General features: G+C 50.0%; 1 protein-coding gene and 1 pseudogene across 1 annotated transcript in view; one reads left to right on the top strand and one right to left on the bottom strand.

Moving 5' to 3' along the window:
- Window positions 1-5,680: 5,680 nt before the first annotated feature.
- On the bottom strand, window positions 5,681-11,208 carry LOC138242558 (interferon-induced very large GTPase 1-like; annotated as a pseudogene).
- A 6,887-nt stretch (window positions 11,209-18,095) lies between these two features.
- Window positions 18,096-27,391, top strand: part of LOC138242559 (interferon-induced very large GTPase 1-like) — a 173,569-nt gene continuing 164,273 nt past the window's right edge. Inside the window, exons 1-5 of the mRNA XM_069198095.1 lie at window positions 18,096-18,179; window positions 18,704-18,861; window positions 22,995-23,064; window positions 24,530-24,622; window positions 25,137-25,353. Of these exons, the coding sequence (XP_069054196.1) occupies window positions 18,096-18,179; window positions 18,704-18,861; window positions 22,995-23,064; window positions 24,530-24,622; window positions 25,137-25,353 (622 nt within the window). The remainder of the gene's footprint in view (window positions 18,180-18,703; window positions 18,862-22,994; window positions 23,065-24,529; window positions 24,623-25,136; window positions 25,354-27,391) is intronic.

Raw genomic sequence — 27,391 nt, forward strand, 5'->3', positions numbered from 1 at the left:
GCTTAAAAGATCAGACGCTGTTAAACGAAGGGAACTTCTCATCCCGTTATATTAGAAGGACGGAAGTCTGAGAAAATCGAGGATATTCTTGAGCAGGAGCAGCGTTAAGTGAGATCTCATTTGAAACTTAATGCCCCCCCCCAAACAGCCACGGGTGGGTATATTATCCTCGGGAATCTCTTCCCTCTGTCCAAATCGCTTCAACTGTGGGAACGCGTAGACCTGACGGAAGTCTGATAGGACTTTGGGCGCCCTCTGGCGGAAAAGGGCCGCATTACCAGCCGCCCGGCTGTTCAGCCATGAGGCGTCCTCAAACAACTAGTCAAAAAAAAAGTGTGTCCTCGTTACTGCTGAAGTTACGGCTCAAAGACCCGCTTATTAGTTGTCAACTACCACCGTGTCCTCATCGATGTTCTAGCGAATTCATTTTTATTTCGGGATCTAAGCGAAAACGGCGCTGGGGTTCTCCTCCCGGGAAACCGCGCAAACTCCCGGCTCTCTCCTCCCTGTTGCCGGGACGAGCTTTTCCCGCAGCGGCCGAAGCAGCTGTATTTGAACACTCTCCCTCTCTCTCTCTCAATTCAATTCAAGGTGCTTTATTAGCATGACCGATGGGTACAATCAGTGTTGCCAAAGCAAATAAAAATAATAAAATTAACATGGAACAAAACAAAAAATAGAAGTAAAATAAAATCTACAGACATGTTTACAGACATTTACAACAAAGACATATTATAAAATATTGACATATACTGTAGGCGGCTGGAGCATTATTGGGAGACAGACTCACTGTTCCTCAGGCTGTGACAGGAGATCACATACTGGGCTGCCAGATCAACTGAGTTCCCTCCTCCCTCTCCCAGTAGGATTGGGACCCGTTGTGATTCTGGCAGGTGTGGGAACTCTGGGATTAGATTTCTGAATTTCGGGAAGAATGTTTCTCTAATCCCAGAGTATCTGTCACAGTGCAGTAGGAAGCGCACCTCTGTCTCTATTTCTCCCCCTGGCAGTGGGAGCACAGCCTGTCCCCTCTGGGCAGCCAGGTCTGCCTGTGTCGCCCAGTTTCTATGGCCAGGTTGTGGTCACTGAGCCTGTACTTCGTCAGGGTCTGTTTCTGTTTGTTATTTTTTATTTTGGTCAAATAATCAGGTAGTGTGTATTGTCTGTTAAGGGTTCTGTAGCATTCCAGTTGATGTTGTGTTTGTGTGTGTGTGTCCCAGTGTGTGAGATATTGCTGTTTGATCTGTGCTGTGATGTGGTTGAGTCTGGGTTGTGGTGCTCTAGCAGTGCTGTCCTGAGGCTGGTTAGGGTTGGTGTGGCTCAGGTCGGTGAGCCTCAGGACCAGCTGGCTCAGGGGGCTCTGTTTTGGGTTTAGCTCTTGGCTCAGCAGGGCTTTGTGGTGGTAGGAATTGTGGTCGCTGTTTTTTAGGTGTAGCCAATACTTTAATATTCTTTTCTGTATGTTAATCAATAGTGGGTACTGGCCTAATTCGGCCCTGCACCCGTTGTTAGGTGTTTTTCTCTGCACACGGAGGATGTTTCTACAGATCTCCACGTGCAGAGTTTCTGTGGGGTGTTTGTCCCATTGAGTGTAATCCTGGTCTGTGAGGGGACCCCACACTTCACTGCCATATAGGGCAAGGGGTTGGATTACACTTTCAAATATTTGGAGGCAGATTCTTGTTGGTGGGTTGATGTTGAAGAGCCTCTTTCTTATTGCGTAGAAAGCCCTGAGTGCCTTCTCCCTCAGTGCCTTCACTGTCAGGTCAAAACTCCCGGAAGAGCTGATGGTGAGACCGAGATATGTGTAGCTGGATGTGTGCTCCAATGTGTTGTTGTTCAGTGTGAATTTGTACCTGTTTCCCTGAGGTCTGGCTTTCTTCTGGAAAACCATAACTCTGGTCTCGTCCAGATTGACTGTCAGCACCCAGGTCTGACAGTCCTGCTCCAGCAGTGCCAGGTTCTGCTGTTCTGGGTCCAGATGGGCTGTCAGTGCCCAGGTCTGACAGTCCTGCTGCAGCAGTGCCAGGTTCTGCTGTTCTGTGTCCAGATGGGCTGTCAGTGCCCAGGTCTGACAGTACTGCTCCAGCAGTGCCAGGTTCTGCTGCTCTGGGTCCAGATTGACAGCCAGATTGACTGCAGCCCCTTTTCTGTGGGCGACAGCAGGACCAGGTCATCTGCGTAGAGCAGGAACTTGATTTCTGTGTGGTGTAGTGTGAGACCAGGAGGTGCAGACTGCTCCAACATTTCTGCTAATTCGTTGATATAGATATTGAACAGTGTTGGGCCTCTCTCTCCCCTCTCCCCTTACTATCTCCTCTCTCTCCCCCTCATTCTCTCTCCTCTCTCTTTCTCCCCTCACTCTCTCCCCTCTCTCTCCCCTCTCTCTCCCCTCTCTCTCCCCTCTCTCTCCTTACTCTCTCCCCTCTCTCCTTTTTCTAACAGGGACTGGAGGAGAGGCAGCAGCAGAGGGAGACAGAGTTGAGGCAGCAGCAGAGGGAGACAGAGCTGAGGCAGGAGCAGGAGGAGAGACAGAGACAGCAGCAGAGGGAGGCAGAGCTGAGGCAGGAGCTGGAGGAGAGGCAGAGGCAGCAGCAGAGGGAGGCAGAGCTGAGGCAGGAGCTGGAGGAGATACAGAGGCAGCAGCAGAGGGTGGCAGAGCTGAGGCAGGAGCTGGAGGAGATACAGAGGCAGCAGCAGAGGGAGTCAGAGCTGAGGCAGGAGCTGGAGGAGATACAGAGGCAGCAGCAGAGGGAGACAGAGCTGAGGCAGGAGCTGGAAGAGAAGCAGCAGCAGAGGGAGGCAGAGCTGAGGCAGGAGCTGGAGGAGAAGCAGCAGCAGAGGGAGGCAGAGCTGAGGCAGGAGTTGGAGGAGAGGCAGCAGCAGAGGGAGACAAAACTGAGGCAGGAGCTGGAGGAGAGACAGAGGCAGCAGCAGAGGGAGGCAGAGCTGAGGCAGGAGCTGGAGGAGAGGCAGCAGCAGAGGGAGGCAGAGCTGAGGCAGGAGCTGGAGGAGATACAGCAGTGGAGGCAGAAGAAATGGGCCCGGCCGAGGCAGAGGAGAGAGGAAGGAGCGCCGGACTCTGCCCAGCTCGGCCCGAAGCTGAGAATCCAGTACAAGCCTCCGCGCCGTGTTTTCCGCCGTAAGTACGCCTCCCGCTGGCACAGCCCTGCCACGACCAGAGCCTCGCGCCCTCAGTGCCTTCCTTAAACTTCTGTATAGCGCCTTGCTGGACCCTCCCCTCAGAGCTCTTCCCAGGTCACGGGGAATCCCACTACCACCACCAGTGTGCAGCCCCCACCTGGAGGATGCTCCAGTCCGCTCCGCCCACAGCTGCTCTCTGGGGGGGAGGAGAGCAGAGGGATGCTCGTCACCCGCTGTGCTGCTCCCGTATTCCAGCCCCGTTTTCCCTGTGTTTTCCAGGATCCGGGACCGAAGGGACCGGGCCGGACTCGGGACACGTCCCGCACGGAGCGCAGCAGCCGGACAGCAGAGAAGCATCGCGCTGCAGCCTGCAGTAGCGTCGACAGCCAGCGACACACCCCACACAGAGACCCTCATCCAGGCAACTTAATCCACACAGAGACCCTCATCCAGGCAATTTAATCCACACAGAGACCTCATCCAGGCAACTTAATCCACACAGAGACCTCATCCAGCCAATTTAATCCGGACAGAGACCCTCATCCACGCAACTTAATCCAGACAGAGACCTCAACCAGGCAATTTAATCGAGACAGAGACCCTCATCCAGGCAATTTAATCGAGACAGCACCCTGATCAAGACAGCAGTTAAATCCAGACAGCAATCTCATCCGTGTTATTTCATCTCCGCCAGTGTGACTTTTGCAACTCCTGCTCTTAAAAAAGATGTATTCGGATTCTGAAGATTCTGACTTTGTAATGACAATAATAACTGTGATCATAAAAATATGAAAAGCATAATAAAGACTGAAATGTTGGCTGTGCCCTCTTGAAATCTCTCTCCCAGAGCTTGTCAGGTGCGGAAGGAAGAACGGGCGGTAAGGTTTTGGGAGAGCAGATCCCATTTTCCGGTGGAATCTTCCGAGCCAAAACGTAACCTAGCATCTCTTTAAATAAAAAAATCAACAGACAGACGCACTTTAATTCTATAAACAACCTTTACTTCCTTTAAATTCAATACAATCATAAGAAACAAATCAGATCATCAAAACCAAATAAGCGTTTGGCGCCTACAGCCCTGAATTGGAAAAAATGCTTCGAAAACAGATGGATGAACTATAAAAGTTACAACTGAACAGTAATTCACACAACAGCATCAAATAGCAAACTGCAGGCATCAGATAGCATGGAAAATAACTCAGTCATCTATTATAAAGCTAGTCTTAAGGCTAAAGAATTTTTATACTAAAGTCTTGCTCTGAGTAAACATGCATCAGTATATAAAATATCATTGGATTATAGAGCCTTGTAACTAAGATATGCTATTAAAGAATTGTTAAGATCTGTTTTGAAAATGGAGAAATAAACTTCATGCAAAATGCGAGTTAATCTCTGATGTTGCTTAAATACCCAATTTCTATGGAATTGGTCCATTTTTCAGTACAATGTACCATCGATGTCCCCTGGCTGTAGTTTGGTGTCCCACTGTTTCCCTCCTCTTCTGTCTCTGGAGTGAAGCACTGCCGGGTTTATGAGGCCCACGTCATGTGATCCAAGTCCACCAATCGCAACCAGACACCGGGCCATGAGGCTTTAAGACAGGTGTGCTTCAGCACAGGAAGTGACATCGACACTGTGTGTTGTGCACCCACCCAATCTGACTGGAGACAGAATAACTGGAAAACAGACAAAATAATCTAACAACCCAGTGAATATGGCTAAATACCTTAGAAACATTCAGAAATGAAATGAGAAATTATATAACAAATAATCTTAGAGAAAATCTGATGAAGCAGTATAAAAAATGGACGAAAATAAACAAAACACAAGGTCACAATTGTCTTAAAATACCCAAGGTTTAAAACGGCAAAATATGGGATTGAAAGTTTGACCATGGGTTCTCCGACAATCTTACACAATAACTGTTATCTCTAGCATGTCACGTTTCTTATACCAATCTTTCACTTTTTTTGTAATTGCATTACAGAATCAATTTTTGACTTCCTCAGGCTTGTGTTGCACCCATGAATACCAGTGTTCACCAAAAGAGGACCAGCTCCGTGAAGCATTACTCTATTTGTTCTTAAACATGAACTTATGCACTGGCCTGATTTGCTGCGTTTTTCGAGGTCTTGTGGATGGACATGCTTCTTTTCACTGTCCAGAGAGCTCCACAATTTCACCGGTGCATCTATCTCCGCGTGGTCATACGTGTTAAATGTCTTCAGTTCTTCTATTGCGGATTTCTTGTCAATAGTTTTCCAGTATTCTGGTATCTCTCCTTTACCTTGAAAGGTCTTGCTATAACACTTCTCCAGCTTGTCTTTAAAGGCACAGATGAACCACTTCCAATACATCTGTGCAGAGTTATCTGGGGTGATGTGCCATCTATTGAAGGGTGGACTTGCTTCTCTGTATCTCCTCCACAGAGTTTCTCTTGATTCGTGGTTATTGGGCAGGAAAGTCCCATCACTGCAGACGGAGGTGGTACAGATCTCTATGGAGAAGTTCTGAGTGCCGTGGTGAAACCAGCCATTCACAGCCCTGGGGCGATGAAATTGGACACAGTGATCTGTAGAGTGGTCAGGGATACTGTTGGTACAAACAGCGCAACAGAGAGGGCACTGCTCCCAGCACCCACTGAGCTGCTTCGACAGAATGTAATCGGGGCTTTCCCAGAACTTGTTGATGTCTACTCCACCTTTGGTTTCTTCTGATAAAGTGTGATGCATCGCTATGATGGATTCATATACCTTTTCTTTCAGACACTGCAGGTCAATGTCCTCTTTCTCAATAGTCCTAAAGTAATTCCGTGGAATGTCCATGTCACTCCCCAGTTCTGAACAAAATTCATCCAGCCACATGGAGACATTGCCCTGCTTATCTTCAACAAGCCCTGTTACTTTACAAACTGTGAATATAATGCAGTCTATCAGATATGTGAGATTATCGGTCAAGATCTCAGTAATTCTCTCCCTCCCACTGTGTTTACAGTATTTTTCAACACAGTCTGTTATATACCTGTCAAAACAATCCTTTGGTGCAACAAAGTATTCTTCATACAAATCAAATCTCTCCTTCTCAGCCAGGTATATCAGTAGGTGATTTTCCAGGTTGGATCTATTACTGTTGAAAGCTGGATCGGTCGACCTCATCTCGCCTGCAATTCTGATGCCAATTTTTTCATACACTGCCTGCTGGACAGCGGTTTTCAGTTTTCCATGAAGGAAATCAACAAGAATGTTGAGGGCTGTGCTTTGTTGGCAGAAACTCTTAAAGATTTGTAGATATTCCTCTCTCTTGCTTTTGAAGTACAGCATTGGGTCGTTTGCCTTCTTGAATGCTTCCTGCTTTACCTTGAACTGTTCTGCTGCAAACACACAAAGATGGGCAGATAACTCGATTCTGTAGTTATCTGTTAATGCAAAGTGTTTTGTATGTTCTTCAAAGTCTTTGATCCCTGATTGTATTAGATTTAGTATTGCATTGATGTAGCCCTCATCGAAGTCCAGTATCGCATCCTGCAGATCATCAATGTATTGTTTAATTGTTTTCGATATACTTGCTGAAAGATGGATTACACTTTCTTCATCTGTTGGAGTAAAAGAGTGTGTAAAAATTCCATATTTGGATTTTTTATGAATGTGTTTTTTCTCATCAAACTGAAAGGTTTGGGGACGCTCAGTAATTACTTGTCTGGAATTTGCTTTTGTTTTAAATGTTTCACAAAAGATTTTTTCCACTGCTGCATCGATGTTGACGTCTTTCTCTGCAGGGGTCTTTGAGGCAACTCTGGTCATCAGTTCCACCCAGAGTTTCTCAAACTCTTTATCCATTGTCTCATCACACTCGCTAATTAGATTAGAAGCCAGACATCTGCTTTTTGCGAGCAGCTCTGCCAGGTACTGGGATTTCTTTTGATCCAGTCCTGATCTAGACTTACGTTGTGCAATCCATTTTTTACATCTCCTCTGGGTGTCCTCGATGAGCTCCTCTTTCACTGTCTGTAATCTGAAATCAATGTTATTTTTCCACTGATTCAATATATGTGGATATTTCTCCTTTTTAAAGTACTCTTCAGTTTCTTCTGAAATGGCTTTTGCCTGCTGCTCAAACGACTTTTTAATGCTTGAGCTGTCTACTGCTTGCACTTGATCACTCATGATTTGGTGCCGCAGTGTCCTTTGCAGGTCAAGACCACATTTTCTCAGCTGCCATGTCCAATTTCCACAATTTACTTCTAACCTCTTATAAACCATGACTTCCAAACTGTTTCGAAAGCTGAAAACAAAGTTTTCCCCTAGCAGTGCATTCCACATGGCCACTATCCGCAATTTCATTTCTGAGATAGAAGCAAATCTACAGTCCGACTTCCATTCTCTTATTCCGAGTATTGTGCTCTTCAGTTCTTGGACGTTTTCGCTGTAGCTTGGGTTGGGAGGTGCTGTTGATGGGTTTCCTTCAAAAAGATTTTTGAAAAAGTAAACGTGCTTTCTTACGTCAAATTGAATGATGTCATTAAAACTTGTAGCATCAAACCCTTCTTCACTGGCTGCAATGCGAGCCATTTCATCCAGTGTCTCCTGTAGGCGCATCCTTCCTGTCATATTGTCTTCACTGGCAGATGGTTCTGCAACATTTTGATGCACAAAAAGGCAGCTTGGAGTGATACTGACTCTCTTCATCCTCATAAAAGCCTGGACACAAATCTGAAGAATATCTTGCATATCCAGTAAGCTCTCTCCCATGATGTTAATTAGGGTTGCATCAGCTATTCCAACGATAAATGTAGTTGAGTTCATTGTCATGGGCCAGTGCAGTTGCATTATTAATCTCCGGTGATTGAAGGCCTTCTGTGTCCACTATTAGGACAAAGTCATACTGCAACTCATCTCTGATCTTTTGATCCACTGTCACTAACTGCATGAATGCTCCTCTTGTGCATCTTCCTGCACTCACTGGAAAGTGAAGACCAAACATAGTGTTCAGTAATGTGGACTTGCCAGAGCTTTGAACACCAAGAATGGACAGAACAAATATCTGTTTGTCACCAACTTTATGGATCAGTTTGTCCAGCACTGCTTCGATCCATCCAAGAGGGACGTAGGAAGCATCCCCATCCATCAGTTCAAGAGGATATCCTGTGATCAACATTTCAGCCCCTATCCCTGGAAGAGCAGTAAGATACTGTTTTTCATCTGCCATATCTGGTGACATTTTCAAAGCTTCATAGATCTGACTGACTTCTCGCAACAAATGCTGAAGGCCAAAGTTTGAAGCATCGAGTTCCCAAGATATATTCTCCGCTGTCTTTTGCAATTGACTTTCATCGCCTCCGTTTGAGGTGCGCTGCGATTTCATGTCCACCCATGTTGAGTGGTAGAGCGCTTGAAGTTTAGTGAGTGAATCTGTGGTAAGATCATCCAGGAGTGTTCCTAACCACTGCAGCATGTACAGTTTAGTGTCCGGAGAAAGTGAAGAGGAGCCGAGACACTCCAGGAAGGATCTCATGAGGTTGTTGAGAGGGAAAGCTTTGCCCAGCTGTTCTTTGCGTAAGTCTTCTTTCTTAGCTTGGATTTTACTCTTTTGCTGCTCAATACTGGTAAAGGCACTAGACTGTAGTCGATAAGACTCTTTATCTTTCCTGCACCATTCATACCAGAGATCACCTTGTAATGGTAGAAATGTCCTTTTCACATTGGCCAGGTCTTCTTTCTTTATTAGATCCATAAGTCTCTGGGCAATTTCATGACCTTCTCTGCATTTCTCATTGACTTCATCTGTTACAATGCTATGTCGTCTGGCTACTTCTATGCAGGCTTTTAAAGAGCACTTTTTATCCTTAGTACCTAGAAAATGTTTGATGTGAGAAATGATTTCATCTGTTAACTGGGCTTCATTCTTATTGTGAACTGCAAGTTTCACCTTAGTTGGATTAGGTCTGTGAGCAACCTTTTCTTTTTCTGCAAAGAGACAGATGACCAGTGTGGAGCTCTTGAGGAGAGAAGAGAGGGTCTCTTTTCTGGTGTCTTTCAAAGAGGATTCCGAAAGCAGAACCACGATAACAGCACTGACTTCCTGCAGAAACGCGATCTGCTCCTTGTGGTTGCTGGCGTCGCCGTGCAGATTAGTGAACGCCACGCAGCTGTTAAGAACGTCGTCTTCCATTCCACCTGGCCAGTACCACGCAATCTCCACCAGCCCATCCGTGAGAAGGCATTCCCTCGTACTGCCTTTGCAGTGCCGGTGGAAGAAAACATTGTGCTTCTGTCTGTTGATTACGCTGTTCAGGATTTTCGATTTAGATGTCGGGCATATTCCAAACCTAATGAAAGACACTATCAGTACAGATGCCTGGAACAAAAGTCCGCTTTTGACACTGTCTTTATTGGCACCTTTACTTTTCCAGCTCTTCTTAACCTGCTGAAATGCCCACATGGGAAATTCGGTCGTATTGTTTCGTGGGTCAGGTACTAGCAGAGGCAGGGCATATTGGCACTTGGTCAGTTTCATACACATCCACTGCCTCAGGAAATCGCTAGCACAAAGGAACACAGCCATCTGAATATCCATGGGATGGATCTGCAATTCTTCCTCTGTGTCATCATCACACACATTTGTATCACCCAGGAAATCATCGACATCACAGCTGACCTCTGCACTCTTGTGATGTGGCTGCCCTTTTTCCTTGACGCACAGCACACTCCTGGCTCGGTAGTCCAGCATCATGAGCTTGTACAGGTAATAAAAAGACAGCTCCTCTTCTGCGGTTGGCTGAGTGTTACTCAATGATAACTTGTTTACAGTTAGTACATCTGTCTTTGTCAGTTTTACAGAATAGAACTTCTGGAGTCCGAGTCTTTCCAGTAGTTTCATAAAAATATGTGCTTTCTCCCCTGCTCCTGACGGCTGGGTTCCAATGCTCTCCTCTTTGTTTCTCGTGCCCAAGACGCTCGGCTTGTCCTCTTGTTCCCCCACCTGCAGCTGCCGCTTGCCTTCTTGTGAGGATTCGGAGAAGCGGATCTCTGTACACAGGAATACTTTGTCCAGCTGTTGTATCTCATTTTTCTCCGTCCCCAAGACGATGGAGTGTAGCTCTTTTTCAATTCTCTCCCAGTCTTGACGTGGACTGTCACAGTCCAGTATTGCAGAAAGGTCACTGGGAGGGGTCTCTCTGAAGTGTGCTTTAAAGAACTCCAGTCGTCTCCCCTTCTCTTCATAAGAAACTTTTCCTCCATCAGAGGATATTGAAAGGGCTAAATGCCACAAGAAAGCCAGGGCTCTATCTGCACTCTTAGCACTCAGCTGGATGTACTGGGTATGTTTACTGAGCAGTGTTTCCTCAATGAAGTCAATTTCCGCCCACCCAAGAAGGTGAGAAAATATACCATCTTTTGCACTATATCCCAAAATGTTGACGATGGAAAGGATTAGCATCTCTTCCCTGTATTGATTGGTCTCACTTTGCGTTCTCAGCAATGAGTTCAATGAGAGCAAGACTGTAAGTGTTGCTTTGATTTTTGCTTCCTGAACACTTTCCAGGTCACAGTGTGAAAATCTTTCACCTCTGGTCTCTTCTTTAGCTGTCTTGAGAATTTCTATGAAATGTGACAAATCAGCAACAACAACATCTTTGTGGATCTTCTCAGCGGACTGATGAGCCCATTTCAGTATTTGGGCCTTACTTGGGAAGCTTTTCACCTGAAACGAATAAGGCTCAATTAAATCACACATCAGTGCCCTGAGAGTTGTGGTTTCTGCAGGAGCAAGATGCTCGTTTTCTTGAGTCACTTGAAGTAAAAAATCTTGAAAGACTTTGTCAGAAAGACATGATTCTACCCAAATAGCATGGCTTCCCGTTTTTTCATACAACTTAATCTTGAATTGGAGTAATTCTTTCAGGCGCGCTTCACTGTCTGACGTCTGCCTGCCCCTCATGGAACTGAGAAGATTTTTAACGTCTGTGACTGCAGAGAGCACATTCTCACCCCATAGTGTCTCGGGGCTCAAGTTTGTGATCGACTTGTACGCTTCCCTGAGAATGTTGCTCAGCATTGTGACGTCTTTAAAATCCTTTCTGTGAGCGAGGAGGATGATTTCCCAAACAGGCATGAGAGTTACTCCTCTGTCGATGACACACCAGGTTCTGTTACTGGATACAAGAGCAGATCTCCACTGTAGGTAGTTATCTGTTTCAGCTGGACCCCCAGTTTTACTCACAGAGAGCTGGATTTTGTTCAGAAGAGCTTCACTGTGCCCTCCAGAAAGGAATTCCTTCAGTTCAGATGAAAGGAACCCCGCATTGACCTCAGCGGTCAACGAGGAAGCTACACTGCACCGAAAGCCAATGTAGGCGGACAGGACCTGAGACATGACTCCCTCCACCTCTGTGAGCTCGTTGTTCATGATGCCCTCAGCAGCTGCCTTCCAGCAGAACCTCCCGCCAAAGTGAAAAGGACCCTGGTTCACATGGGACCCAAACCTTTCAAAATACTGGCGAACTTCTGCAGTGAATTCAGAAGTTTTCTGAGCTTTGTTAATATTCAGCAGAATTTTTTCCAGGTTCTGCAGCTCACGCAAAGCTGCAGTCGATAGTTTCACCTGTTCCTTAGCAATAAAGGCAGAAGCCAGGGGTATGTACTTGTACACTGTAGTGCACTTGTAGGAGACCTCACAAGAAGACACGCGTTTCTCTCCGAATTCTTCTGAATTGCGTTTTTCTCTTGTGCCCGCTAGGCTGACACCGCGGACACCAGTAGATACCACGCAGTTGCTGCTGAAGCCGAGCCTTTCCACAATCTTCTGGAAAAGCGACTGAGATTCAAGGGTTGAAAAGTCTCTCTGTGCATAAAAGGAGCTCTGCTCCGGACCCTTCAGGCAGAACAGTTTCGGGACCTGAATGAGCTGCTGTCTTTTCTCCAGCATGTCCTGCAGTTTCCCAGTTTTAAATACCCCCTCCAGAGCCAGGCCACCAGACGCATGCAGCAACACCTCCTCGCTGGAGACACGTTCTGGAGGATTACGGGGAGTGATGTCTAGAACAGCGAGCTGCTGCAAGATGCTTTCTAGTTCCTTCCGAGGCTGTCGAGACTGCCCCCAGCTCTCTACAGGGAGCCCTAGAGATGAGCATAGCTCCTTCGCTCTTGCTTCAAGATCTGTGTGGCCGTGTTCTTTTTCCGTTCTGATCAGTTCAGTGAGAGCCCGTTTTGTTTTCTCTAGTTTCTCCTGCAGTCTCTCCATTTGCTCTTCCGCCAGGTCGCTAGATTTCATATTTGGATCGGGAGTTCTGACAAGTTTGTGAAGAGCACTTTTCTCCCACACTTCTCGCACGTGCAGTTCTAACTTTGCGTACTCCTCCTCCGTGACAAACTGTAAAGAGTTTGTGTTTGTAAGATGGAGACTATGTAGCTTTGGTAGCCAGTACTCTGCTTCGAGGCCCATGCTTTCAAGCTCTTTGGAAAGTTCCGCCTGTTTTTGGTCCATCGATCTTTTCAAATCTTCACTTTCCATACTTATCTGAAAAAAACAGAGACATTTGTCCATCAACAAGGTGACCAAATTTCCCAAAACGCGTCCCATTTCTCTTGTCTGCTCCTTTCCCCCATTTCAAATAGCCATCTTAGATCGCACAATTATTTGGTCAAAATGTAAATGATTTTTTGTAGACTCACTGCATCAATACAGTAACAGACAATCGAATTACGGTGTCATAATGACACCGATAATGATAAATATTTAGTCAATGACAAATATTTAGTCAAAAGCAGTATCAGGTAAAATAAAGTAGAAAATCCCTATATCATGAAAATATACTTTTTTCCAGTATTCGCTCTAAACACTACTTAACTATCTATTGTCAAAATGATCATTAGAGATGTTTTTACTGTTTAAGAAGTATAACTACGTATAACACTAGGTGACCGCCAAATCTGCTGTACTGACAGGCCTCCCGGGTATGAACCGCAGAGAGTTATCTTTTGTCCACAAAAACACCTTCTCTACATATCTGGAAATATCCTAACAGAACACTGAATCATCCATGTAGGAGTGGCAATAGCTCATCTCCAATTTACCCTGCTATAGTAGCTATCTTGCCGTAAACGTTTAACTTTTGTGGGAGGCTGTAAAGTCACATTACCTCACTAGGTGTCTTAAAATCACTGTGTGGGTAAAGGACCTATCTCCGTTCAAATGCACCTACCCCCGTGTAACTGGAATTAACTGGCTGCTGAAAAAACACAGGGCTGTAAAACCTTCTACCAGCATGTCTTATATCCAGCAGCCATCTCACCCTGCAGCTCCCAGCTGGCAGCCCCCTCCTCACTGGAGCCCAGCAGGTGGGAGCCCGGCCAGTACCTGGAGGGGAGACTCCTGGGAAAAACTAAGGTTGCTGCTGGGAGGTGTGTTAGTGGGGCCAGCAGGGGGCGCTCTCACCCTGCGGTCTGTGTGGGTCCTGATGCCCCAGTATAGTGACGGGGGACACTGGGCTGTAAGCAAGCGCCGTCCTTCGGATGAGACGTCAAACCGAGGTCCTGACTCTCTGTGGTCATTAACAATCCCGGGGTGTTTCTGGAGAAGAGTAGGGGTGTTACCCCAGTGTCCTGGCTTGATTCCCTCCCTGGTCTTGACCCATCATGGCCTCCTAATCACCCCCATCTCTGAACTGGCTCCATCCCTCTGCTCTCCTCCCCACTGAGAGCTGGTGTGAAGGGAGCGTTATGGCGCACTATGGCTGCCGTCGCATCATCCAGGTGGGGCTGCACACTGGTGGTGGTAGTGGGATTCCCCATGACCTGTCAAGCGCTTTGAGTGGAGTGTCCAGAAAAGCGCTATATAAGTGTAAGCAATTATTATTATTATGTCTATATAAGTGTAAGCAATTATTATTATTATGTCTTGTAAACCAGCTCCTTATTGGACGAAGTGTATTACCAGTCAGCAGTGAATCAACTGATGCAGAAGTCGTGGTAGGTAATCTTTTGCTTAAAAATCACATGGTTTGCAAGAATGTGACAAGCTTTTGTTTTTTAATTTTAAATTAATTTTAAATTACTATGGAATATAGTATGGAATACTTTCATGGGTATACAGTTTATCAGAATATCAGAATATGTAGCACTTCTTCAATATATGTCATGTCTAGGAGTTGATACCTCCTTGTGATTATTATTTTCTATACACCCGTCTCCCCACTGCTCTCTCCAGTCCAGGGTCACAGACTGAGGGGAGCTGGAGTCTGTCCCAGCAAGCAACAGGCACAAGGCAGGGAACACACTGGACAGGACAGCAGTCCATCACAGGACACATACACACACACACCCTGGACAGGACACCAGTCCATCACAGGACACATACTCACACACCCTGGAGAGGACAGCAGTCTATCACAGGACACACACACACTCACACACCCTGGACAGGACACCAGTCCATCACAGGACACACACACACACTCACACACCCTGGACAGGACACCAGTCCATCACAGGACACACACACTCACACACCCTGGACAGGACACCAGTCCATCACAGGACACACACACACACCCTGGACGGGACACACACTCACACCAGGGCCAGTTTTCCCAGAAGCGAATTCACCCAACAGCCTGTCATTGGACTGTGGGAGGAACCAGAGTCCCCGGAGCAAACCCACATGAACATGCAAACTCCACACAGACAGCACCACAGGTTTAGAATCGATACCGTGCTGCCCCTACAGAGAGACCCTCCTTCTTAATATCCCCTCCCTGTGTAAAATATATATCCCTGCCTTGACAGCATGTTCGTGATTAATTTCATTAACATCGTTTCCTGTCTTGAGGATAGCAGTTTGCGTCTGCGGTTCGAATATTTCGATCTTCATTATCTTACATCTCAGGAATCTTCCGAATTCGAAAGCAAGAGCAGGGCGGATGTGTCTTTTCTTTTTCAAGAAAAGAGAAAAAATGACGGTGAACATTATTTTGCTACTCAACAGAAGCAGAACTCTGATTGACGCCGGCAGTTTAGCATTCTGAACTGTGTTTCGTCATGAAATGCGTTCACACCAACATCAGCGCTTAAGAACGAGTGCGAAAGTGTATTAATTTCAACCCAGAAGGTGTACTGTATAGCGTCCAGAGATAGATACTGTTGTGAAACACCCCGTCCCCGCCTCCAAAATACAGCTTTTGTTCGAGAGCTTGATTTCAAGAGTTTATACACCGGAAGCTTTCTTTTTCATTCCTCATGGCTCGTCACGACACCATTTCCCCCAACATTACCTGTACAGGCGAAGCCGCTCGACGGAGACTTGGATCTTGTGTTTGTGCTGGAAACTGATCTCACGTGAACTGTACCTGACGGCAGTTTGAAATGGTGCAGGTCGCTGTTTCCGCATTTAACTCTGGACAAGGCTCTTAAAACGAAAGTATAAAGTAGAACTTGCAGTTCAGGAAGTGTGTGGGTTTCCTCAAGGTGTGTGTGTGTGTGTCCTGTGATAGACAGTTGTCCTGTCCAGGTGTGTGTGTGTGTGTGTGTCCTGTGATAGACAGTTGTCCTGTCCAGGGGGTGGGTGTGTGTGGGTGTGTGGGTGTGTGTGTGTGTGTGTGTGAGACTGCCTGTGATGGACTGGTGTCCTGTCCAGGGTGTGTGAGTGTGTGTGTCCTGTGATGGACGGGTGTCCTGTCCAGGGTGTGTGACTGTGTCCTGTGATGGACCCTGGTCTTGTAAACCAGCTCCTTATTGGACGAAGTGTATTAACAGTCAGCAGTGAATCAACTGAAGCAGAAGTCGTGGTAGGTAATATTTTGCTTAAAAATCACATGGTTTGCAAGAATGTGACAAGCTTTTGTTTTTTAATTTTAAATTACTATGGAATACTTTCATTGGTATACAGTTTATCAGAATATGTAGCACCTCTTCTATATATGGCATGTCTAGGAGTTGATACCTCCCTGTGATTATTATTTTCTATCTACCCGTCTCCCCACTGCTCTGTCCAGTCCAGGGTCACAGACTGGGGGAGCTGTAGTCTGTTCCAGCAAGCAACAGGCACAAGGCAGGGTACACACTGGACAGGACAGCAGTCCATCACAGGACACACACACTCAGACACCCTGGACAGGACACCAGTCCATCACAGGACACACACACACTCACACACCCTGGACAGGACACCAGTCCATCACAGGACACACACACACACCCTGGACGGGACACACACTCACACCAGGGCCAGTTTTCCCAGAAGCGAATTCACCCAACAGCCTGTCATTGGACTGTGGGAGGAACCAGAGTCCCCGGAGCAAACTGTCATGGAAATATAACTATCAAGGAAGCCACAAGAGAGAGTTCTCACCTGAGTAAGGTCTTTATTTCAATATTGCAATATTGGGAGCCCTGCTGCTCACACACACTCACACACCCTGGACAGGACACCAGTCCATCACAGGACACACACACACACACACACACCCTGGACAGGACACCAGTCCATCACAGGACACACACACACACACATACACACACCCTGGACAGGACACCAGTCCATCACAGGACACACACACACACTCACACACCCTGGACAGGACACCAGTCCATCACAGGACACACACACACACACTCACACACCCTGGACAGGACACCAGTCCATCACAGGACACACACACTCACACACCCTGGACAGGACACCAGTCCATCACAGGACACACACACACACCCTGGACGGGACACACACTCACACCAGGGCCAGTTTTCCCAGAAGCGAATTCACCCAACAGCCTGTCATTGGACTGTGGGAGGAACCAGAGTCCCTGGAGCAAACCCACATGAACATGCAAACTCCACACAGACAGCACCACAGGTTTAGAATCGATACCGTGCTGCCCCTACAGAGAGACCCCCCTTCTTAATATCCCCTCCCTGTGTAAAATATATATATCCCTGCCTTGACAACATGCTCGCGATAAATTTCATTAACATCGTTTCCTGTCTTGAGGATAGCAGTTTGCGTCTGCGGTTCGAATATTTCGATCTTGATTGGCTTACATCTCAGGAATCTTCCGAATTCGAAAGCAAGAGCAGGGCGGATGTGTCTTTTCTTTTTCAAGAACAGAGAAAAAACGACGGTGAACATTATTTTGCTACTCAACAGAAGCAGAACTCTGATTGACGCCGGCAGTTTAGCATTCTGAACTGTGTTTCGTCATGAAATGCGTTCACACCAACATCAGCGCTTAAGAACGAGTGCGAAAGTGTATTAATTTCAACCCAGAAGGTGTACTGTATAGCGTCCAGAGCACGATACTGTTGTGAAACACCCCGTCCCCGCCTCCAAAATACAGCTTTTGTTCGAGAGCTTGATTTCAAGAGTTTATACACCGGAAGCTTTCGTTTTCATTCCTCATAGCTCGTCACGACGCCATTTCCCCCAACATTACCTGTACAGGCGAAGCCGCTCGCCAGAGACTTGGATCTTGTGTTTGTGCTGGAAACTGATCTCACGTGAACTGTACCTGACGGCAGTTTGAAATGGTGCAGGTCGCTGTTTCCGCATTTAACTCTGGACAAGGCTCTTAAAACGAAAGTATAAAGTAGAACTTGCAGTTCAGGAAGTGTGTGGGTTTCCACAAGATGTGCGTGTGCGTGTGCGTGTGTGTGTGTGTCCTGTGATGGACAGTTGTCCTGTCCAGGGTGTGTGTGTGTGTGACTGTCCTGTGATGGACTGGTGTCCTGTCCAGGGTGTGTGAGTGTGTGTGTGTCCTGTGATGGACTGCTGTCCTGTCCAGTGTGTTCCCTGCCTTGTGCCTGTTGCTTGCTGGGACAGACTCCAGCTCCCCCAGTCTGAGACCCTGGACTGGAGAGAGCAGTGGGGAGACGGGTGTATAGAAAATAATAATCACAAGGAGGTATCAACTCCTAGACGTGACATATATAGAAGAGGTGCTACATATTCTTATAAAGTGGATGGACGAGGGGACAGACAAGTGGACGGATGAGTGGAAAGACGAGTGGACGGACGAGGGGACGAGGGGACAAGTGGACGGACAAGTGGACTAGGGGACAGATGAGTGGATGGACAAGTGGACGGATGAGTGGACAGACGAGGGGACAGACAAGTGTAGAGTCGAGGGGACGGAAGAGGGGACGGACGAGAGGATAGACAAGTTGACGAGTGGACAGACAAGTGGATGGACGAGGGGACAGACGAGGGGACAAGTGGACAGGTGAGGGGACAGACGAGGGGACAGGCGAGAGGATAGGCGAGGGGACAGGCGAGGGGACTAGGGGACGAGGGGTCTGTCCCCTCGTCCACTTGTCTGTCCCCTCGTCCGTCCATTCATCCGTCCACTCGTCCCCTCGTCCGTCAACTTGTCTGTCCTCTCTTCTTTCCCCTCATCTGTCCCCTCGTCCGTCCATTTGTCCCCTCGTCCAGTTGTCTGTCCCCTCGTCCGTCCACTTGTCCCCTCATCCATTTGTCTGTCCCCTCGTCTGTCCACTTGTCCACTTGTCCCCTCGTCTGTCCACTCGTCTGTCCACTTGTCCACTTGTCCCCTCGTCTGTCTCTGCTCCAGAAGCGCTGGTACGTCTTTTTAAAGTCCCTGAGCTGCGTGTCGGTGGAGACAGATGATCAGGACAAGCCGATGGAGGTGGCGGAGACCGTGGGTCAGGAGAGGAAGAGCGAGGGAGAGGAGGAGCAGGCTGCCGGGAAGGACAAGAAGAGGAAGAGGAGGTGCAGGTGAGCAGACAGGGGGGCGCCGCCCGGTCGTGTCTGTGATTCAAGGAGGAGTCTCCAATTGCTGTTTGATGTCATGGTGACGTCTGTGTCTGTGTCCCTCACACCTGCAATAACAATGTTCTTTCCAGGTTCCTTTCCTGGTTCTGTGCCAGCTAAGATCTGGACTGGATTGGACTGGACTGGACTGGACTGGACTGGAGCTGAGGGGCCCCAGACTGGACTGCACTGGAGCTGAGGGGCCCCAGACTGGAATGGACCAAAGCTGAGGGACCCCAGACTGTGCTGGACTGAAGCTGAGGGACCCCAGACCCCAGTCTGGACTGAAGCTGAGGGACCCCAGTCTGGACTGAAGCTGAGGGACCCCAGTCTGTGCTGGGCCGAAGCTGAGGGACACCAGACTGTATTGGACCGAAGCTGAGGGACCCCAATCTGTGCTGGACCGAAGCTGAGGGACCCCAGACTGTGCTGGACCGAAGCTGAGGGACCCCAGACTGGACTGGACTGGAGCCTAGGGACCCCAGTCTGTGCTGGACTGAAGCTGAGGGACCCCAGGCTGGACTGCACTGGAGCTGAGGGACACCAGACTGGACTGGACTGGAGCTGAGGGGCCCCAGACTGGACTGGACCGAAGCTGAGGGACACCAGACTGTGCTGGACTGAAGCTGAGGGACCCAACTGGACTGGACCAAAACTGAGGGACCCCAGTCTGTGCTGGACCGAAGCTGAGGGACCCCAGTCTGGACTGCACTGGAGCTGAGGGACACCAGACTGGACTGGACTGAAGCTGAGGGACACCAGACTGGACTGGACTGGAGCTGAGGGACCCCAGACTGGACTGTGGAAAACTTTCACATTATCTCCACCTGAGTCCTCAGATCGTCTGCATGACCTTGTATTATTAAGTATTATTTTAAGGTCCTGTGATGATTGTAAGATGGGGGGGGGAGGGGGGGTTACTAAATAAACCCTTGACATTAATCTGTATTGTAATTTTTGTTCTTTTGTTAAGCAGCAATAAAAAAATTAAAAAAAAATCTGTTTAGCTTTTGGTTCCCCCCCCCACCGAAACGAACGAACAGAGTCTGTCCTTCTCTTTCATCCCGGAGAGTTTGTGGTTGACGGATTGAGGCCGAGAGCCCTCGTCGTCGGCGTGCCACCAGTTGGCGGGGATATAGCAGGGGGGGCATCGTGTCCAATACTCCTTGTAACGAGACAGATTTCAAGCCACCTCCGTCTGAAGAGCAGGAAGTCGACCACGAAGTCCAGGGTGTCCTAGGAAGCTCTTTAGCCATCGTTTGCCCAGCAGCCATCTCACCCTGCAGCTCCCAGCTGGCAGCCCCCCCCCCCCCACTGGAGCCCAGCAGGTGGGAGCCTGGTCAGTACCTGGAGGGGAGACTCCTGGGAAAAACTGAGGTTGCTGCTGGGAGAGGTGTGAGTGGGGCCAGCAGGGGGCGCTCACCCTGCAGTCTGTGTGGGTCCTGATGCCCCAGTATAGTGACGGGGGACACTGGACTGTAAACAAGCGCTGTCCTTCGGATGAGACGTAAAACCGAGGTCCTGACTCTCTGTGCTCATTTACAATCCCGGGGTGTCTCTGGAGAAGAGAAGGGGTGTTACCCCAGTGTCCTGGCCTGATTCCCCCCCTGGTCTTTACCCATCATGGCCTCCTTATCACCCCCCCTCTCTGAACTGGCTCCATCCCTCTGCTCTCCTCCCCAATGAGAGCTGCTGTGTGCTGAGCGGACTGGAGCATCATCAAGGTGGGGGCTGCACACTGGGGGGGCTGGAGGGGATCCCCCTGACCTGGGAAGAGCTCTGAGTGGAGAGTCCAGACTTATTAATTATTATTATTATTATTCGTGCTGCACTGGGCTCCTGTCCTGGCAGTGAGAGGGGGACTCTGTGATCAGTACAGATACTTATGACTGTATAATAATACACGATAGAAATGGAAAACAGGGTAGCGCTGTAGTCCCTTCGAAACGTTTTGAACTGCCAGAAGAAGTTTTCACAACCTGGACTCGTGAAGGTACAGGTCTTCTCCCATCGTCCGGAGCAAGGTGTATCGTGTCCTGGTGATTTCTCCCGTTTCGAATGGAGTTTAATGTCGCATTTCTACTTTATTAGAGAGAGGCACTGAACTTTGGGGAACGTGACATCCACCCAGTAATACTAGTGGGTTGATAAATATAAATGTTTTTTTTCCCCCCATATTATACCTAGCGAAATATAATATGTGTGCGTGTCCTGTAATGGACTGGTGTCCTGTCCAGGGTGTGTGAGTGTGTGTGTCTGTGTGTCCTGTGATGGACAGATGGTACCCAGCCTGGACACCCATGAGACACTGGCTGTGATGGACTGGTATCCTGTGAAGGACTGGTGTCCTGTCTAGGGTGTGTGTGTTTCCTGTGATGGACTGGTGTCCTGTCCAGGGTGTGTGTGTGTACTGTGATGGACTGGTGTCCTGTGATGGACTGGTGTCCTGTCCAGGGTGTGTGTGTGTACTGTGATGGACTTGTATCCTGTGAAGGACTGGTGTCCTGTCCAGGGTGTGTGTGTGTCCTGTGATGGACTGGTGGATCACAATATTAATTCTCCTCCTTGATTCCCTCCTTCATCGCCAGAGTGAAAGCGGGACACGGCAGTAAAAGCTCAGCCCTGCGGGTGGTGGTCCTCTTGGCCACACGGGGGCGCTCTGGCTCCACGGGGGGGGGGTTATGTTCAAGTCCCGCTGGGAATCGCACTGACGCGGTGGAGTTCGTGAACGTCCCAGACACCAAGAAAACGAGAGAGAGATAAAAGGTCGTTTTCGGGGTTCAAGAAGCAACCCCGAGATTCAGGGAGTTTCCCCACTGAGCTTACTCTGCCGAAAACACGCAGGTTTTATTTTTTTCCCGTGCCCCCCGTCACACAGGCCGTTTCTGTAGCGTGAAGTTGTGTTTTTTTGCGCGGCAGTCGGTGAGAGGCGAAATTTTATTTATTTTTTTCCCACGGTTTGAAACAGAAACAGCCGGGTGGTGTTGTAGAGAGGTCGACGTGCCTGGTTTTCCTCATCTGCGAAGCCCGGTTTTTTTTTTTTTTGGGGGGGGGGGGGGGTCGTGAGGTCCCACGCAGCGCTCGGAAAAGAAAATGGCGTTTCTTTTCCCCGCAGGACCGGGGGGGGGGGAACCCGTGTTTTTTGGACGTGGCGTGGCCCGAAATTTACGCCCTTGGGCGCTAGAGGGGGTTGGATGTTGGTCTTTCTTTTATTTGGGGGTCGGGGGGGGGTGCTAATTTCACTGAACCAAACCCCACGGAAACCCGTGTTGGACGTGGGGGTGCTGAATGCGCCCTCGACGTGATTTTGTCTTTAAATTCAAGTGCAGCTTTTGTAACGCTTGGGCCGGAAACACCTGGACCCGTTTCCTCTGCCTGTCCGAGGTGGCGACTACCGGGGTCGTACAGGGACACCCGGCTGGCCGCTGAGAGTTGGAAAAATAAAATGTCCACCCAAAAAAAAAACAACAACCGTGAAAAATGGCGGCCATTTTTGTTTCGCGGCCGAGCCGTGAGCGCGTGGGGGGCGACGTCACGGAGGCGTCACAATGAGCCGCCTGACGTCACAGAGCGGCGGATTCTAGCGGGGGGCGGCGCCGGAGCCCCATGAGCTCAGAGGAGTGAAGAGAGAAGAGGAGGAAAGCGCTATATAGTCCTTTCTAAACACGTGTTTCTTCCAATAAAGTTACTTCGACTTCAATCATTAGTTTCAGCTTCAGAATCGCTCTTCATTATCCCCGTGAAATCGGTAAGTCAGTCAAAAGTGCCGCTGGCGAGAAATAACAAAATAAGTGGAGAAATAAGTTGTTTTTTTACCGTTACTCCACTCTTATGGGTGTGATCGTGCTGTAAAAAGATATTGAGAGGAGGTGCACCTCTACATAGAGAGTGGCGGGGGTGTGGAACAAGCTGCCCAGCCCTGTGGTTGAAGCCGATACCCTGGCTTCTCTCCAGACACAGCTGGGTGAGCTCCTCCAGTCAGGACAGGAGGCTCTTCTGTACACAGAGGGGGGCGGGGGTGGGGAACAAACCGCCCAGCTGTGTGGCTCCGCCCCCTCCCCTCCCCACTGTGACTCTGCTTGTCTCAGCAGGACGATGCACCGACAGAGATGCCGCATGGCCGTGCGCGGTCGCAGCAGGACCCGGGCCCGGCGAGGCGTCGTAAGTCCACCCCTCCCGCCCGCCGTCCAGCGTCCAGCATCCAGCCCTCCTCCGACTGACCTCTCCGCCCCCAGCAGCACTCGCTGTATTATAATAATAATAATAAACTTCACTGATAGAGCACCTTTCACACACATAGCAGCACAAAGCGCTTGACAGACCAGGTCTCACGGTAACACCTCCAGACGAGGAGAGACACTTCCAGTGGTGATCTTGACTGAGGACACGCCCTCGGCTCAAGAGACAGGGTCACGTGTACAGTATGGCCTTCTGAGAGCACAGATTGCCTCTGGATGACCCAGACTCTTCCTGGACACACTGTACACACTCACCTGTCCAGACTCTCACTGGACACACTGTAGAGACTCACCTGTCCAGACTCTTACTGGACACAGTACACACTCACCTGTCCAGACTCTTACTGGACACACTGGTCAGTCTCACCTGTCCAGACTCTCACTGGACACACTGTACACACTCACCTGTCCAGACTCTCACTGGACACACTGTAGAGACTCACCTGTCCAGACTCTTACTGGACACACTGTACACACTCACCTGTCCAGACTCTCACTGGACACACTGTAGAGACTCACCTGTCCAGACTCTTACTGGACACACTGGTCAGACTCACCTGTCCAGACTCTCACTGGACACACTGTACACACTCACCTGTCCACACTCTCACTGGACACACTGTAGAGACTCACCTGTCCACACTCTCACTGGACACACTGTAGAGACTGCCCAAGGCCCCTAGTCTCGACACGACTGGGCTGGGCTATTTGGTCAGAGCTGTCTCGGAAATGGGCTGTTTGGCATCTTCACAGGTCACACCGGTCAGGCCGAACCCGGACTGGCAGCGGGAGAGGTCCCGGCCCAAGTCCCGGTGCTTTTCCGTAAGTCTGACCCGGTCGCCTTCCGCGAGACTGGACCGGCCGCCCTGTGGTGGGCCCGGTGCCCCACATCTACCCTACAGCTCCCCCACTGACCCCTAAACTCCCGATACCCTACAGCTCCCCACTCTGACCCCTAAACTCCCAATACCCTACAGCTCCCCACACTGACCCCTAAACTCCCGATACCCTACATCTCCCCCCACTGACCCCTAAACTCCCGATACCCTACAGCTCCCCACTCTGACCCCTAAACTCCCGATACCCTACAGCTCCTCACACTGACCCCTAAACTCCAGATACCCTACAGCTCCCCTCACTGACTCCTAAACTCCCGATACCCTACAGCTCCACACTCTGACCCCTAAACTCCCGATATCCTACAGCTCCCCACTCTGGCCCCTAAACTCCCGATACCCTACAGCTCCCCACTCTGGCCCCTAAACTCCCGATACCCTACAGCTCCCCACTCTGACCCCCACAGTCCTGATGGCCGAGAGGTCTCTGCTTGCTGTAGTGATTGAGTGAGCTCTGTGGACCTAACCTCTGTCTTGTGTCCTCGTTTTCAGCGTCTCCTAGTGGTCCGTCATTTCACCAGAGCTGAAGGTGAGATCTGGGGAGGAGACAGAGCACCCCCTAACACCCCTGAGTTAGGTTACAGGGTAAGACAGCTTCTTACTGTTGGACACACCTGTCCACACTCTTTCTGGACACACTGGACACACTCGCCTGTCCAGACTCTTACTGGACACACTGGACACACTCGCCTGTCCGGACTCTTACTGGACACACTGTACACACCCACCTGTCCAGACTCTTACTGGACACACTGTACACAACCACCTGTCCAGACTCTCACTGGACACACTGTCCACACTCACCTGTCTGGGCTCTTATTGGACACACTGTACACACCCACCTGTCCAGACTCTCACTGGACACACTGTCCACACTCACCTGTCTGGGCTCTTATTGGACACACTGTCCACACTCACCTGTCCAGACTCTCACTGGACACACTGTACACACTCACCTGTCCACACTCTCACTGGACACACTGGACACACTCACCTGTCCAGACTCTTACTGGACACACTGTACACACTCACCTGTCCAGGCGTAGTCTCTGCTCCTCATCCCCCCTGCGTTGTGTGTCCCTCTCTCCCCGCTGGACAGAATCCCGTGGTGTCTTCGTGTTTCCCCGAGCTCGTCCAGAAGCTGGAGAGGGCGGCCGAGCTGCAGCTGGAGCTCCCGGGGTCGCCCGGCTCGTCCCGCTCGGGCTCGCCCAGCTCGTTCGGCTCGGTGCCCCCCCCCCCGTCGCCCAAGAGCCCCCTCCGCTCCCCGCCCCCGGCCCCCCCCTCCGGCCCCCTCAGGCCCCTGCCCGCCCCGCCCCGCCCCGCCGCCCCCCCTTCCTCTCCGCCATGCCCCTCGAGCACCCCCTGCTGTCCGGGGCGGTGCCCCTGCCCCTGCCCCCGCCCGTCCTTCCCCCCATCGCCCGCCCGGCCCCGCCAGGCCCCGCCTGGGGCTCCCCAGTGCGGAGGGCAAGGAGAGAGGCTGAGATGTCTGACGAGGCAAGTGGGGCAGAGTCTGTCTGTCTGTCTGTCCATCTGTCCTTCTGTCCGTCTATCCTTCAGTCCATCTGTCCCTCTGTCCATCTGTCCCTCTGTCCTTCTGTTCTTTTCTCTGTCCATCTGTCCATCTGTCTTTCTGTCCTTTTCTCTGCCTTTCTGTCCATCAGTCCATCTGTCCTTTTCTCTGTCTTTTTGTCCGTCTGTACTTCTCTCTTTCTGTCTTTCTGTCCTTCTGTCTGAGTCTCTCCATGTCTCCCTGCTCTCTGTCTGTCCTGCGTTGTCCCAGCTGGGCCTGTCTCCCTGTGTCTCTCCGTGTGTCTCCCTGCTCTCTGTCTGTCCTGCGTTGTCCCAGCTGGGCCTGTCTCCCTGTGTCTCTCCGTGTGTCTCCCTGCTCTCTGTCTGTCCTGCGTTGTCCCAGCTGGGTCTCTCTCCCTGTGTCTCTCCGTGTGTCTCCCTGTCTGTCTCTCTGTCTGTCCTGCGTTGTCCCAGCTGGGCCTGTCTCCTCTGCTCTTTGCCTTCAGCTCTGTTCGCCGATGTCCCGCCAGCCCGTCACTCTCTCAGCCTGTCTCTTGACTTGCAGGAGGAAGAGGAGGTGGAGACAGCTCTTCCGGCAGGAGAGAGTAAGGAGGTCAGTGCTGGTCCCACCCTGCCCCCTGTCCTGTCTGTGGTGGAGTTTTGCCGTCTTGTCTGTCCCTGGGTCTCAGTGTCTCTCTCTCTTTCAGCCCTGTCTGTCAGTGTCTCTCTCGGCCTGCTGTCTGCCTGTCCCTGCCTCTCTGTCTCTCTCTCTTTCAGCCCTGTCTGTCAGTGTCTCTCTCCTCCTCCTCTCTGTGTCAGTGTATCTCTCCTCCTCCTCTCTGTCCTGTGGTGTCCAGGCAGTGTGTCTCTCTCCTCCTCCTCCTCTCTGTCCTGTGGTGTCCAGTGGGTCAGTATTAGTGGGCTACACCCAGGCTCACTCACTGCGAGTGTGATCTCAGCAGAGTCTCTGTGCTCTTGGGACACTTGACTCACCTGTCTCTCTCTTTCTCTCCCTGTGCTGTCCCTCTCCTGCCCCCTCTCTCCCTCCACGGACTCCAGCTGGAGGAGGTCCAATCACCACCTCCTGTGAGACAGAAGAAAAAGAAGGTGGGTAATGCTCTGATCTTCTCTTTACTCCTGTCCAGTGTCAAGTCAGTGTCCAGTCAGTATGTCTGTATGAACCCCTCTCTCTCTCAGTGCAGTGTTCATGTACTGGAGTGTCCAGTCAGTGTGTCTGTATGAACCCCTCTCTCTCTCAGTGCAGTGTTCATGTCCTGGAGTGTCCAGTCATGTGTCTGTATGAACCCCTCTCTCTCTCTCAGTGCAGTGTTCATGTCCTGGAGTGTCCAGTCAGTGTGTCTGTATGAACCCCTCTCTCTCTCAGTGCAGTGTTCATGTCCTGGAGTGTCCAGTCAGTGTGTCTGTATGAACCCCTCTCTCTCTCAGTGCAGTGTTCATGTCCTGGAGTGTCTAGTCAGTGTGTCTGTATCAACCCCTCTCTCTCTCAGTGCAGTGTTCATGTACTGGAGTGTCCAGTCAGTGTGTCTGTATGAACCCCTCTCTCTCTCAGTGCAGTGTTCATGTCCTGGAGTGTCTAGTCAGTGTGTATGTATGAACCCCTCTCTCTCTCAGTGCAGTGTTCATGTACTGGAGTGTCCAGTCAGTGTGTCTGTGTGAACCCCTCTCTCTCTCAGTGCAGTGTTCATGTACTGGAGTGTCCAGTCCGACTCTCAGGAACGTGACTCTCCTGTCTCTGCTTCAGAAGCGCCGATGCGTCTTTTTAAAGTCCCTGAGCTGCGTGTCAGTGGAGACAGAAGATCAGGACAAGCCGATGGAGGCGGCGGA

Source organism: Lepisosteus oculatus, chromosome 14 (genome assembly GCF_040954835.1).
Source record: "Lepisosteus oculatus isolate fLepOcu1 chromosome 14, fLepOcu1.hap2, whole genome shotgun sequence".
In the NCBI taxonomy this organism is placed as follows: Eukaryota; Metazoa; Chordata; class Actinopteri; order Semionotiformes; family Lepisosteidae; genus Lepisosteus; species Lepisosteus oculatus.